Consider the following 12911-nt stretch of genomic DNA (forward strand, 5'->3'; position numbering starts at 1 on the left):
CACAGTGGAGTATTTTTTGTGTAGCTCACAAATTCTCTATTTTATTTAGCAGTATCTTCCATACTTAAGCAGAAAGGTAGAGAGCAAGAAAAAGATGCCCTTCATCTCTCTCTCTCTCTCTCTCTCTCTGTGGTGACCTTTTGCTTGAGCTCACGTGACCGCACATGCAACATTATGGACCCCATATATCATATACAAGATATGTGAGATCTGAGATCCAGTCTGTTGGTTTTCATTACTTTTTTATGAAAAGCAGAAATCAAAGATTCCCAGTGCAGATCATGATTCATGAGGGACTTTTATAGAGTTTTGTATATACAGTAGAGGTAAGCTTGTAAAGTTGTAGGGTCCACTATGCATGCATGGAATTGGCCATCCCACATGACCAAAAAATTAGGCATGCTACATTTCATCTCATCTGGTGTTAAATTATATTTACTTTTAATACAAATCCAAATATTTAAATGATAGATGAACAAAATGTATATAGTAGTAAGAAAAGCATCAAGCTTCTTCTTCTTCCCCATCAAAGATCATCTGTACAGATCAGCATCATTGGTTATAGTTCAGCTGTACAGATATCATCTGCATCATCTGCAGGTGCAGCAGCTGTGGCCGAAGAAAATGGAGCTTCTCCTGCAGTGTTGTTGGTCTGTTCCGAAAATCAAAACTCGGATCCAAAACCACGAGATTGCTGTAAAGTCTGAGCAAATTGCTGGTACTTCCTGATGCTTGAATCGCTCACACTTCTGCGGGCATATTTCATTGACTCCTCAAAGTGAGCTGGCTTTATCTCATGTACCTCTTCCTCAATGCCATCCTCTTCCATAGCTTCTGGTTCTCTCTCCTTTCTCTCTCCCTCTCAATATCCTAGAAATTGGTTGAAGAGGAAACAAAAAAATGAGTATGGAATTTCTCATGTGATGCATAAAAAATTTAGAATAAAGTTTCATCAAGCATCTATGAATCCTGTTTATGCTGCAATTCGTTTCTTGTGTGTGAAGGAAACTTAAAATATTTTCTATCTTACAAAACAATAACCTTTTAAGGAGCATATGCGGCAAACAAAACTAACTCTAGCAGGAGAAAACCTCTTACCTTTTCAATGTTTTCTCTAATGGCATACTTGCAGGCACGTTGACATATCTCAGTGATATCTGCACCACTAAAACCTTGTGTATAACAGGCAAGAGCTGCAAGGTCAATAACCTTAGAGATGGGTGACTTCCGCAAGCATGCTTTGAAAATCTGAAGGCGAGAAGGCTCATCTGGGAGTGGGATGTAGATCAGTTGGTCAAGACGTCCAGGCCTGAGCAATGCCGGGTCGATAAAGTCTGGCCTGTTTGTTGCCCCAATGATGAAGACGGTTTTCTTTGCATTCATTCCATCCATTTCAGTTAGAAGTTGGTTCAAGACTCTATCTCCAGCGTCACCGGCGTCTCCTACAGAATTGCCACGCTGACAGAGGGAGGGGGTTTTAGAGTTAGTTCAGGCCGAAAACTGTTGATTTAAGATAGAAAGTAGAAAGAAAATCTTAAGTACCTGAGTTGCAATTGAGTCCAGCTCATCAAAGAAAAGAACACAAGGAGCAACTGGCGAGCCTTGTCAAAGATCTCACGCACATTTGCCTCACTTTCTCCGAACCACTTCCAGGTGATCCATAAAAGAGAACACCTTTAGAAGGTGACATGCCAAATTTTTCGAACTTCTCTGGATGCTCCACGGGGTATTGGACAGTCTGCCAGAGGTGAAAGAATTAGTATGAAATTTTCTCCAAATAAATTATATATGTAAAGAAGAAAGAGATAAAACTGAATCACAAACCTCTTGAAGTTCTCATTTGACACTCTCCAAGCCACCAATGGCATCCCATGAGACATTAGGTACCTCCACAACCTGCAAAACCGAGAAAAGAACTTGTCATTCTCAAGTGCCCCCAAAGATTTTCTCAGTAGCAAGTTAACAATTGAAGCTTGGTTCTTTTAAATTTATAAAATTTTAGACTCACAGTTTCTCTCAAGGCTGAAGGATTTGTAGAGGCCAATGCAGTCTGGAAGTGTTCATTCGTCACAGCCATGGAATTCAACACCTCAGCATCAATCGTATCGTCTTCTAAGTCAATGACATCCATTTTCTCCCGGATGCACTGAAAAGCAGCCTCTGAGCAGAGAGCAGCAAGACCTGCCCCAACAAAACCATGAGTATCTTTTCCCACTCTTTTAAGATCAACCTGTAAGTGTAACAGAACGCCAACTAAGCATCAGAAACTGTTGCCGCAGTAAAACACAAAACTATGTGATAGGAAAAGCCAGTGAAATTTTTTTACATCATCTGCAAGTTTCATCTTCTTTGTATGGATTCTCAAAACTTCCAATCTTCCAACTTCATCTGGAACACCAATGTCAATCTCTCTATCGAATCTCCTCAGAGCAAGATCAATGCTGTTTGGCCTATTCGTAGCTCCCATGACAATAACATGTGCACGAGACTTAAGGCCATCCATTAAAGTAAGAAGTTGAGATTCTATACGCTTTCCACTTCACCATGGGTCTTTTCCCTCTTTGGAGCAATATAATCTATCTCATCAATAAAAATGATTGAGGGTGCATTCTTTTTCTGCTTCCTCGAATGCCTTCCTCAAGTTGCTTTCATTCTCACCAGCCATCTTTGACATGATTTCAGGTCCATCAATCAAAAAGAAGAATGCACCAGTCTCATTAGCTACAGCCCTTGCAATCAGAGTTTTGCCAGTCCCGGGTGGGCCATAAAGCAAAATGCCTTTAGGGGGTTTCACTCCAATTGATTTGAAGAGCTGTGGATATCTAAGAGGAAGTTCTACCAATTCACGCATTTAAGCCATTTGCTTCTTAACACCTCCAACATCATCATATCTCATATCATCTAATCTTTCCTCATCGTCACGCTTGATAGGTTCTCTGTCACAGAAAATCTCAGTATCTGGTGTAACAACGCAGTACTCAGCAGGGTTTGTCTCCATGACCTTGAACTCAACACTTCTCATTATACCCCTAACCAGGAAAAGGTCACCCTTCCTCACAGGCCGGTATGCATCTGCGAAGTATGCTGCAAAACCAGTATGAATGTTAATAGACATGCACAGAAGCACAAAGCTTAATTGCAACAAAAGATTTTTGTATGACACAGTCAACAAAGGATTAAATTTGAAAGAGAAAACTCACGCTTCAAATACGCATGAAACAAGTTTCCAGTCACTCCTTCAATTGTATCATCAATTGGAAGGATGTGAACCTGGTTTCCATACTTGACATCAGGGCTATGATGAATAGACACAACATCTGCAATACAAACCCTAAGATTAGCTCGCACAACTTTGTTCATTCTGATCTTCGGTTGCTCGCATTCGTCATCAGCAAGATCAATACAAACTGTCTCTTCGGTTTTTCCCCTGTATGCCCCCAAAAAGTAAGTGACATTTAAATTCCAGGCATTTAGAGATTGAAATTACTGGCATTTACTCTATTAAAAACATAGGAAAGCAAAATTACCTTAATTAAAACAATGTCTCCATAAATAAGCTGAAGCTTTTCCATTGTAGCAGGGTGCAAGGAAACCACAGAGTTATCATCATTGACAGCTTCATCTACAACAAGTCGATTCGGAGACTGCTTGCGTTCAGAAATTGCAGTGGAAAAATCCTTCTTGTTAATTTTTCTGTTTTGGACACAAATACTTTAATTACTCTTCCGGACATAGAATTAATATGATCCATATTTTGACAACAATTAATTCTGAACCATCATAAAAAACTCGGCTAACAAGAACAATCATCAATTTGCATACAAATACTCCAACTATCTCATTCAAAACTAGAATCCCGAAATACAAGAAATTCTTGTGGCAAAAAAAAAAGCGACTCTTTTGGTTAAAATTTTCGAGTTCAAGAAAACTCAAACGCAACAATCAACATAGTTACATAGCGCATATACAGAGCCCAGAAAACTTCTAAATTCTCTTCTCTTTGTGATTAAAGTTTTAGCAGAAAACCCCCCACCCCCACACACACACGATTACTCTCGAAAAATCACATCTTTGTCACTAAAAATTTAAAGAGAAAATGATTTAAAAGTCCACTTTAAGCCTTAAATTGTTTAGTTAGTACAGACAATTAAAGTTTGCCTCTTCCGATTGGAGAGGTAGAAAAAAAATGTTATCCAGCTTGTTCTTATTTGGAGGCGCTGCACCATTTTGTCTTATTTAAACTTAGCTTATTTTAGAAACCTTTCGCAGGAAACAAAAATAGCTATAAACATATGACTAGGAATACGTACGGGTCCGAAGAAGAAGAAAGAAGAGGGCTGAGATTGATCATGAGCAGATGAACTCGGAGCCGCCATTGTCGTTGCTTCTAGTTTGCTTTCTTGTGCTTTTCTTCGTCAACCAAAGGTTTTGTGAGTTTCAAATCTCGTTGAAGAGAATGAAAAGCCTATTCAGTTTAGGGCTAGGAGATTTTATTTGGGTTACGTGCGGGTAAAGATATATCTCCGCCCACGTGGCCCGCGATGCAAGAGGCCACGTCGGCTGTTGACTTTGGGCTTTTGGACAACATTTTTATTGGGCCCAACATGCCGCAATAAAAGTACTTTGGGCCCGACCCGGCCCAGCGTAAGCCTTCTTCCCTAAATCAATAGGGCGCGCACAGAAACCGAACGCATGAAATGAATACACTCGGCGAAGTTTGCCTAAGCTGAGAGAAGAAAATATGGGTATCAAAATTGGCGGGCAAATTGAGAAGGTGAATGGGAAAGAGCTGAGTTACCATGAGTTTGTGGAGAGGTACATGGAGAAAAACCAGCCTGTGGTGCTCACAGGTCTCATGGACGATTGGAGGGCTTGCAGAGACTGGGTCACTGACAATGGCCAGCCCAATCTTCAATTTTTCGCTACCCATTTTGGGAAATCCAAAGTTCAGGTACTTATAATTTCTTGCACAAAGTTGAAGTTTTTACTCTTTTTTCTTTGGTTGGTTACACTGGGAGCTTCAGCATGAAGCTGATTTCAATGAAGTATATTAGAGGAATTCATCATAATTAGGAAGATTGACAATGGTTATTAGATATTAGCTAACCCACTACCCCTTACTTTTGGTTTGTTTTGTTTTCTGTGGGTTTGGAGTTGAATAAATGGTTTAAAGGTTCAGGCTTTTTATGTTTGATCTATATATGACCATGCTAGTCTGGGTTTGCTCTCTACCTTTTAAAGATGATGTGACATTTTGCTACTTTTAGGTTGCAGATTGTGGTACTAGAGAATTCACAGATCAGAAGAGGTTGGAAATGACTGTTGCAGAATTTGTTGAGCAATGGCTTGGGGACCCCATGCAGGAGCATGGCAATGCTTCAAGTCATTCAGCTATGAGCAAGATGTCGCTATATTTGAAGGACTGGCATTTTGTAAAGGTACAAGTTAGAATCCACTCTTTATTGATAGGGATTTATAACTATGGGCAGTTGAGGAGTTAGTTGTGGCATTTTAATGCTAAGTTAAAGGATAAGTTTCTTGGTGACTTGTTGCTTTCTTCGTCTTTGCTACTGTCTGCTTCAGGTGTATGTGGAATTTGAGTCTCTATGTTTGATAAGTTTATTTACTTGCTCCAAAAAAAAAAAAAAAACAAGATGTATGTTCGGGACATGTCAGCTTTGATAGTCTGTCACTTTGCCCATATCATTGTATCTAGTCAATGTTTAATATGTGAAAAGTTTCCAGCTCAGTCGCCTCACTTGTTCTATCGTCCTATTGTATTCTGATCTCCAGGAGTACCCAGAATATGAAGCATACACAACTCCGGTGTTCTTTTGTGATGATTGGCTCAACATATATCTTGACAATTATCATATGCATAATGATCCCAACATTTACTCAGAAAATAACGAAATAAGTTGCTCTGATTATCGTTTTGTTTACATGGGAGCAAAAGGTTCGAGCATATTTGTGATAGACACATTCACTTTTTTGTTAATCATGGATGTCATCTAAGTCAATTTCTTTAACAGAGATTTAGCTTCCACTTTCTTTAGTTTAACCCACATGGAACTACCTAACATTTCATCTTTATGCAGGCACCTGGACTCCTTTTCATGCTGATGTTTTTAGGTCATATAGCTGGTCAGCCAATGTGTGCGGCAAAAAACGGTGGCTTTTCCTGTCTCCTTCTCAAAGTCATCTTGTGTTTGACAGGCATGGTTACAGTTTCTCACACTAATAATAATCAGAGAGATCTATGTTGGTACATTTGATTTGTTCATTGGTTTGATAAAAAGAGTGCATATTTCTCTTCTTATACGACTTTCTCTCTTCCCTTCCACCCCCCTCCCCCCTTTTTTCTCTCTCAGGAATATGAAAAGCTGTGTATATAATATCTTTGATGATGTTAATGAAACTAAGATTTCTGGGTTTGCAGAGGTAAATCATCAATCTTCAATTTTTTTTTGTCAATTCATTTTATCTTTATTTTGCTACTTTCCTTGTGTTTGAAATTTATATTCTTCTCTTAAGTAGACTATCTGGTTGGAGTGCACTCAAGAGCAAAATGAGATTATCTTTGTGCCTAGCGGATGGTATCATCAAGTTCATAATTTGGTATGTCTTCTATTTCTTCAAGTTTTTTTCATGCTTGGATTTTTCGATACATAAAATAAAAGTCTGAAAGCATGTGATTGATTTTAGAAAGGCTGTCCAAATAAATCACTCTCTATGTGAAGTTCAACTATGTAAAATAAGGGGAAAAAAAAAAATAACAGCAGTACTTGACTATATACTTGAACAAAATGAAAATATCTTAATGGTAAAATGTCTTATCCTTTTCTTCTTGGCCTGGAATGAAAACTTATCATCTTATTTGTGTTCATAATGCTTTCAGGAAGATACAATTTCAATAAACCACAACTGGTTGAACGCTTATAATCTCCGTTGGGTGGTAAGAGGAACATTACTGCCAAGTACCTCATGTATTAAAACGAATCCATTGCAACTGGGGCGAAATAAATCAAATCCCTTTTTTCTCTGTCTGTGCGCTTAGCATTGCTTTAGCTGCATTGCTATTCCATTAAACAGTGATGAAGCCAATGTTCTAGTGGAACTAACATTTATCTCATTAATTGTAGTGGGATTTGCTCTTGAGGGACTACAACGAGGCTAAGGAGTACATAGAAGACATCAAGGATATATGTGATGACTTTGAAGGTCTCTGCCAACGCAACCTTGCCGCTAATACAGGTAGAGTATAAAGTTTTGGAGAATGCTTAAATTCAGTACTTTAATGTCACGGTATCCTAATCTTCTAAAAGGCGGGCATACATTAACCTAAGCTTGTTTAGATTTCCTAAGTGGCTAAGCCAGGGACTTTTTCATAATCATAACTACTGAATTATTAGCTGAATTCGGCCATTGTCAACTCAAGCACCTGAAAGAGGAAGATGGATCTTTTTTTTAGGGGAAACAAAATGAATGAAAAATCCTATACTGCATACTAATTCTCTCTTTTTAATGCAGGCATGAACTTCAATGATTTCTTAATCTTCCTAGCACGGTTGTCCTTAGCCAACTATATCCAACTTCATTATCTCGCTAGAAAGAATGGAAATCACACTTGGAATTTATCCCCAATAGCTCAGCATTTGACTTTCAACCTTGCATCTATTCAGAAAATGGCATTGAATATAAAATCTGTAGAAGATTTGACAGGAAGTCATGGATTTCATTTGGATTTTCGTGAAACCTTAAAGGATCCCGAGTTCTTTAAACTGTGTACATTTTTGGGAAAAACATATGGGATGGTACACATGCAACAGAACTGGAGTTCTGCTACAAAGAATGCTTGGATAGATGATATGAGGGACTTGGACGTCATAGGAACTTGTAGTTCTCAAGTCTGCAATCCTGAAGATCTTATTAAATTTATAGAACTTGCTGTTGCAGAATTCATGGGCGTTCAAATAGCAGAAGATGATTCCCGTCTAAAGTGAACAATGATTAACAGACTTGCGAGAACGATACTCTGCTACAAAATGTCCATGGTTGAGCTACTGGTTCTCAATATATTTTGAAGGTGCATCTTGACCTATCTTTGTGTTGGCCAAACGCCAATATTATAAATCTCCTGAAGCACTGCCTATTTGGCTTATGAAGGTTTGGTTTTTGGTTGTGAGATCCTAATAGCAACCATGGTGGTTGCATCCCTGTGCATAGTATTTGCCTTTGAAGTTGGCTGATTCTTATTGTCTCAATGAAGTTTGAACAACTCTGCTGAGTCGGTGAATCCACTTTGTATCATTCTATTTTAATGATATTTGATTTTTTGTTTTTGTTTTTATGATAAAGCAGTTCACATCTTGCTTTTAGTTTGAATATTGCATTATGTTTGAGTGATGTTTAATATGGTAAAAAAAAGAAAAGAAAGCGGGACATTCTTTTAACGCGTTTCATGATTCATCTGTCCCCGGAATCAATGTGGACCTGCGAAAGTAAAACAAACCAAAAGGAAATGTCTCATTTTTCTTCTGGTTTCTTTGCTTTCAAGCTAAGCGTCTTTTAGTGCTTTTCCTTGGTCTTCATTGACAGAACTATTCTGCAATACGCCTACAACTCTGCTTTAAGTTTAAGCCTTCAGCTTCGCATAAAATTTTATGCTTTGTCCCCTGTTTCTCTGTTTTCCCTACTTTACCACAAATACATGCTGAAGTGATTTTAAGGCATTTTCTAGAAAACACCTGATTCAAATGGGTAGACTCTGTGGTCATCAACAATGAAACAGGACAAAATCTGCTGCTAGGAGCAAAATCTTGGCTGGAAGTGCAGATTTCAACTATTTAAATACAATTTGGGGTTGACGACTCTACGTTAATATCAACAAATATTTATTATATATTGCGGAAACTGAGATTCTTGTATTTACTTGAGGATTTAGAAAACGGGGTTATAAGGTAGGATATGTCTATGATATTATAAAGTCAGAAAAGGGTTGAGAGTACTTAAAGTGGTTATGTGTGCTGGATTCTTTTAAAGTTTGTGTCCTTGTTGCTCCCCACATGCTTGGCCTTAGAATAAGGATGCTTTGCCACTAAAATATCATGCATTTTGCTTTGCTTCAGACCAAGAAAGTTTTCAACTTCTAAAGCTGTATGGGTTTTCCAAACCACAACACTTTCTCTGTCCTCAAATTGACATGGTCCCAGTCCCAGTGAGAGGGTGCTAAACGTTTTGAATAGATAGAACACACTTTTTTTTTATATGAGGACTGTAAAATACAACAAAACCCTTGTTATGGCCTACAAAGAAAAAAATAATAAATGCCCCAAAATGAAAAAAATCAAAATCAAGACAGGTTGCTTTCTGTACTATGCTGTTATATTCATGGACACCTTACATTTCTTCCAGGGCCTCCATAGTAAAAGTAAGTCCCCCATACATTGTTTCGTCCTTGTCTTATATCATAACAATTTGGATGATCAGCCAGGAGGTGAAGATTTGTAAGAGGAAGTAGGTTGTTATCCCAATCAACTACTTGCAAATTTCTGAAGTAAGATGCTTTTCCAAATCCAGCTTCTGCAAATTGGCCACTCCCCATTTGTGTAGATGTGTGGTATCCCATTGATCTACTATTTACAATTTCTCCTCCAAATTGCACCATGCTTGCATGGCTCCTCAGGTGACTAAACAAGAATGCAGGCCAATATCCAACTAGTAGGCCATTACCAAATTCTAGCCACCAGTGACCATGCTTTGGATCCTGCAATATCATAATTACATGTTGGTAACTTTGTTAGATCAATCTGGTTGTAATCCATTAGGTTATTTGTCTTGCATCGTCTTTTGACTGCATAATGATGAGTTTTTGTCCCTTACATGATGGGTTTTAATTTACTGTCTTATTATCTGGTTCTGCAGATTATATCTAGAAGTAAAAAGCATCCACACAATCATTCATGCAAGTGAAAGGGAAAAAAAACAATAAATAAAGTAATAGAAATGCCCTATTATGAAGTAAAGAAGCAAAGTTTAACCTTGGGTCTCATCAAAAAAAAAAAAAAGTTTAACCTTGGGGAAGTGAAAGAATATTATTAGTCTTTAAATATAAAAATATGGGGAATAGCAGAATTTTCTTTTTTTGGGTTGCGACCAACCAAAACAAACTACCTTAAACCTAAAGACAGCAAACTGAATTCTCATGATATTGATTTGATTTAAATTTGTCTTTTTTTGGCTTTGAATATAAATCATTTGAATTTTGACCAAAACTCTCACCTTCCAAACCATCAAGCCAATGTCAAATTGTCTGTTACCATAAGAAGACCTTGGAGAGATTGCTGCTCCAATAGCAATCTTGTTATTAGTTTGGACAAAGCCAGAGCAAAGCAAGTTGTAGCATCCAGTGGCTTGATATGCATCTGTCTGTATATTATAAGCATCAAATTAGCACCTCTTTCATTTTATAGGCAGAAGAGAAAAACAAGTATTCTAATAAAAACTTACTGTCCAATATGTAAAGAATCTAGGGTAGTTGTCTCCATATAACTCTGGGCTAACCTGAAGAAAAAAAAATCATTGCTTTTAAAATTTGAGAAGAAAAAAAAAATGGGAAATTTAATTTGTGTAAGACAAATCTGAAATCTGAGAGACATGCCTGCCATCCAGCTTCAATGGTATTTAGATCATGGCCAAATGAACCAGAGATTACCCAAATCTGTGACAAGCTAAATTCATATTGATCAGTCACACGCGGAGCCCACACATTTATGCTGGCCTTTGCTCCATAGTATTGATCTCCATTTACAAACACAACTGCATGCTGTCAAAAATCCAAACAAAAATAAAAATATTTAGTCAATGACAGTTTGACTATTACCAGTTCTAAATTTTGTGATGAAAAACACTAACCTCATGGCCACTGCCTGATGAGTCTCTCCTCACACTTCTTCTTGGTTTTCTTCCAAATCTTCTGATGGAGCTTGCTCTTAAAATGTCTTTATCTGCTGTTCTCCTGATTGGAACAGTTCCTTGTGGACAGGATTCACCAGAATCTGACCACAGCTGATAACTGTCTCCCACTGTATCTGTGTTGTTATGGCCTTTGTCTTTGGGCCTCTCTGGTTCATCCTGTAGAACCATGTTCCTTAATTATATATAAACTTATTGCGCATTAACTTTCCAAACTTGAAAAAGGGTAGGTAGTTCATGGAAATTACCAATGGCTTCTGTCCTTTAAGCTCAGGATGGTCAAAAGCTGGTTGAAGATGAGATAGAACACAGTCTATCACATCACCATCAGGGCTCTGTGGACAGAAATAAACAGGAACCCAAGTCATTAAATATGTTGGGTTGAAATTTCATGGAGGACAATTATTGATCGATTCGAAAAAATGAAAAACAAAAACAGAAAAAAGAAGACAAGAAGAAGATGAACTTTTGCAGCATTTAGAAGTTCACTATCAAAGACAAAAGGAAAATGCCTGGATAGTCTTGACTGCAGGCTTGTTGATCTTCTTTAAATATGATTGGACAACCCTCAACTTGTTCAGCTCTGAACCGGGCCGAAAAGTCTGATTGGCCGGCGAGAGGCGGCGGCCGGAATCTGAGACAATTGGGTGTGACAATGCAGGGGTGAAGAGAGAAGAAGCAACAAGAAATAAAAGAACAAGAAGCATGGGAACGAATGAGAAAGTGTTGGTGTGGTTGTGGCAAGGAGGAAGAGCCAGTTTAGAGGAATGTTTTAGTGGAGTAGGTTTCTGTTTTGGTACAACAACAACAACAGTTTGTGTTTGTATGCATTGTTGTTGTCTTCTTGTTGTGTGCTGAATTGCATAACAACATGAGGGGGGTGTGTTGTTTTCATTCTTCTGTTTTGTCCATGGACCTGAATAATCTCCCTTCATGTCCTTACAAAACACAAGCAACCATGAAAGATGAAGTCTGCCAAGCCAGCCAAGTTAATCACTTTGATTCACTGCCTCACCATTTCCAACATATAAACAACTCTCCTCTCTCTCTCTCTCTCTCTCTCTCTCTCTCTCTCTCTCTCACACGCACACACACACACTCTCAAGGAGAGAGATTCTTGGGGCTTGGTTTTGTGTTTCTGACACCTAAGAAAATTTGAGGCATGAGCATATTAAAATAGACTTGGATTGGTGGGGCTTGGTACTTCCCAAGTTTAAGTCTTTAGAGGGTTGCGGTCAAAATGGTTTTAAATTCTTTTCACAAAGAAAGAGAGACAGAAAAGTGGGTGCTTCAAGTTTCAGGTTAATTAATTTACAAATTAACAGCTTAAGCCAAGCCAAGTATCTCTAAAAATTAACAGCTTCTGGATTCTCTTCCTTCTTCTTTTTTGGCTGAAAGAATCTTTTGTTTTCAGCTCATTCCATTTTGGCCCTTGCAGCATCTTTCCAGTCTCATTATTTCCCTTCCTCTAATGGATCTATGTTCTGGAGATTTAATAAATAAAATGATATCATATTGCTCTCACCAGTTACCACTAGGAAGTGGAACAGTTGTAGTGCACAACCTCACATTATAATTTCTAATGGACCATCCATCATATGTATATTTCATCATTTCAAATGGACCATGAAAATAAATAAATAAATTCCAACCTCCCACTTCCCAAGTGGGTAAAATCTTTTGACTATATATAAAATTATTGGTAATCAAAAGATTCCTGTAAATACTTATGACAGAGGAGAAAAAAGAAAATGCTTTTGTAATTGGTGTGACTTAAGGCAATGATCAGATAAAAGTTTGAGAAAAAATTCTGCAGCATGTGCCTCTTATGCTCTCAGCAGCATCTTACTTGCTAAATTGTTGTGCTTTCTGGTTTGTTTATTAGATAGTCAATGCTCTGCAATTCACTCCAAAATACAAAAGTCAATGCTTTTGCC

General features: G+C 38.0%; 2 protein-coding genes and 1 pseudogene across 3 annotated transcripts; 1 reads left to right on the forward strand and 2 right to left on the reverse strand.

Annotated features, from left to right (window-relative positions):
- Window positions 1–210: 210 nt before the first annotated feature.
- On the reverse strand, window positions 211–4376 carry LOC110766925 (cell division cycle protein 48 homolog; annotated as a pseudogene). The gene is made up of 9 exons (XR_015835724.1): window positions 4311–4376; window positions 3528–3693; window positions 3201–3427; window positions 2327–3084; window positions 2009–2230; window positions 1825–1896; window positions 1543–1738; window positions 1099–1458; window positions 211–870 (listed from the first exon to the last, which is right to left on the reverse strand). The product of XR_015835724.1 is annotated as a cell division cycle protein 48 homolog (transcript).
- A 324-nt stretch (window positions 4377–4700) lies between these two features.
- LOC110766837 (2-oxoglutarate (2OG) and Fe(II)-dependent oxygenase superfamily protein) lies at window positions 4701–8348 on the forward strand. Its single transcript, XM_021970234.2, has 9 exons — window positions 4701–4951; window positions 5268–5438; window positions 5794–5956; window positions 6099–6216; window positions 6372–6441; window positions 6538–6618; window positions 6899–6955; window positions 7143–7254; window positions 7531–8348. The coding sequence occupies exons 1-9, from the start codon at window positions 4742–4744 to the stop codon at window positions 8001–8003; spliced, it is 1455 nt and encodes a 484-aa protein (XP_021825926.1). The 5' UTR covers window positions 4701–4741; the 3' UTR covers window positions 8004–8348.
- An 876-nt stretch (window positions 8349–9224) lies between these two features.
- LOC110766963 (NEP-interacting protein, putative (DUF239)) lies at window positions 9225–12182 on the reverse strand. Its single transcript, XM_021970387.2, has 7 exons — window positions 11487–12182; window positions 11223–11309; window positions 10915–11133; window positions 10661–10825; window positions 10510–10563; window positions 10282–10428; window positions 9225–9766 (listed from the first exon to the last, which is right to left on the reverse strand). The coding sequence occupies exons 1-7, from the start codon at window positions 11907–11909 to the stop codon at window positions 9389–9391; spliced, it is 1473 nt and encodes a 490-aa protein (XP_021826079.1). The 5' UTR covers window positions 11910–12182; the 3' UTR covers window positions 9225–9388.
- Between the last annotated feature and the right edge of the window lie 729 nt (window positions 12183–12911).

The sequence above is a fragment of the Prunus avium genome, chromosome 5 (genome assembly GCF_965620075.1).
Source record: "Prunus avium chromosome 5, drPruAviu1.hap1.1, whole genome shotgun sequence".
NCBI lineage: Eukaryota > Viridiplantae > Streptophyta > Magnoliopsida > Rosales > Rosaceae > Prunus > Prunus avium.

Coding starts and splice junctions, on each gene's coding strand:
- LOC110766963 (XM_021970387.2), bottom strand. CDS start 11,909: ATGAAGGGAGATTATTCAGGTCCATGGACAAAACAGAAGAATGAAAAC. Junction 10,826..10,914: donor CATCAGGCAGTGGCCATGAG/GTTAGTGTTTTT, acceptor GATTTTTGACAG/CATGCAGTTGTGTTTGTAAA. Junction 10,429..10,509: donor GATTCTTTACATATTGGACA/GTAAGTTTTTAT, acceptor TATAATATACAG/ACAGATGCATATCAAGCCAC.
- LOC110766837 (XM_021970234.2), top strand. CDS start 4,742: ATGGGTATCAAAATTGGCGGGCAAATTGAGAAGGTGAATGGGAAAGAG. Junction 5,957..6,098: donor TGTTTACATGGGAGCAAAAG/GTTCGAGCATAT, acceptor ATCTTTATGCAG/GCACCTGGACTCCTTTTCAT. Junction 6,442..6,537: donor AGATTTCTGGGTTTGCAGAG/GTAAATCATCAA, acceptor TCTCTTAAGTAG/ACTATCTGGTTGGAGTGCAC.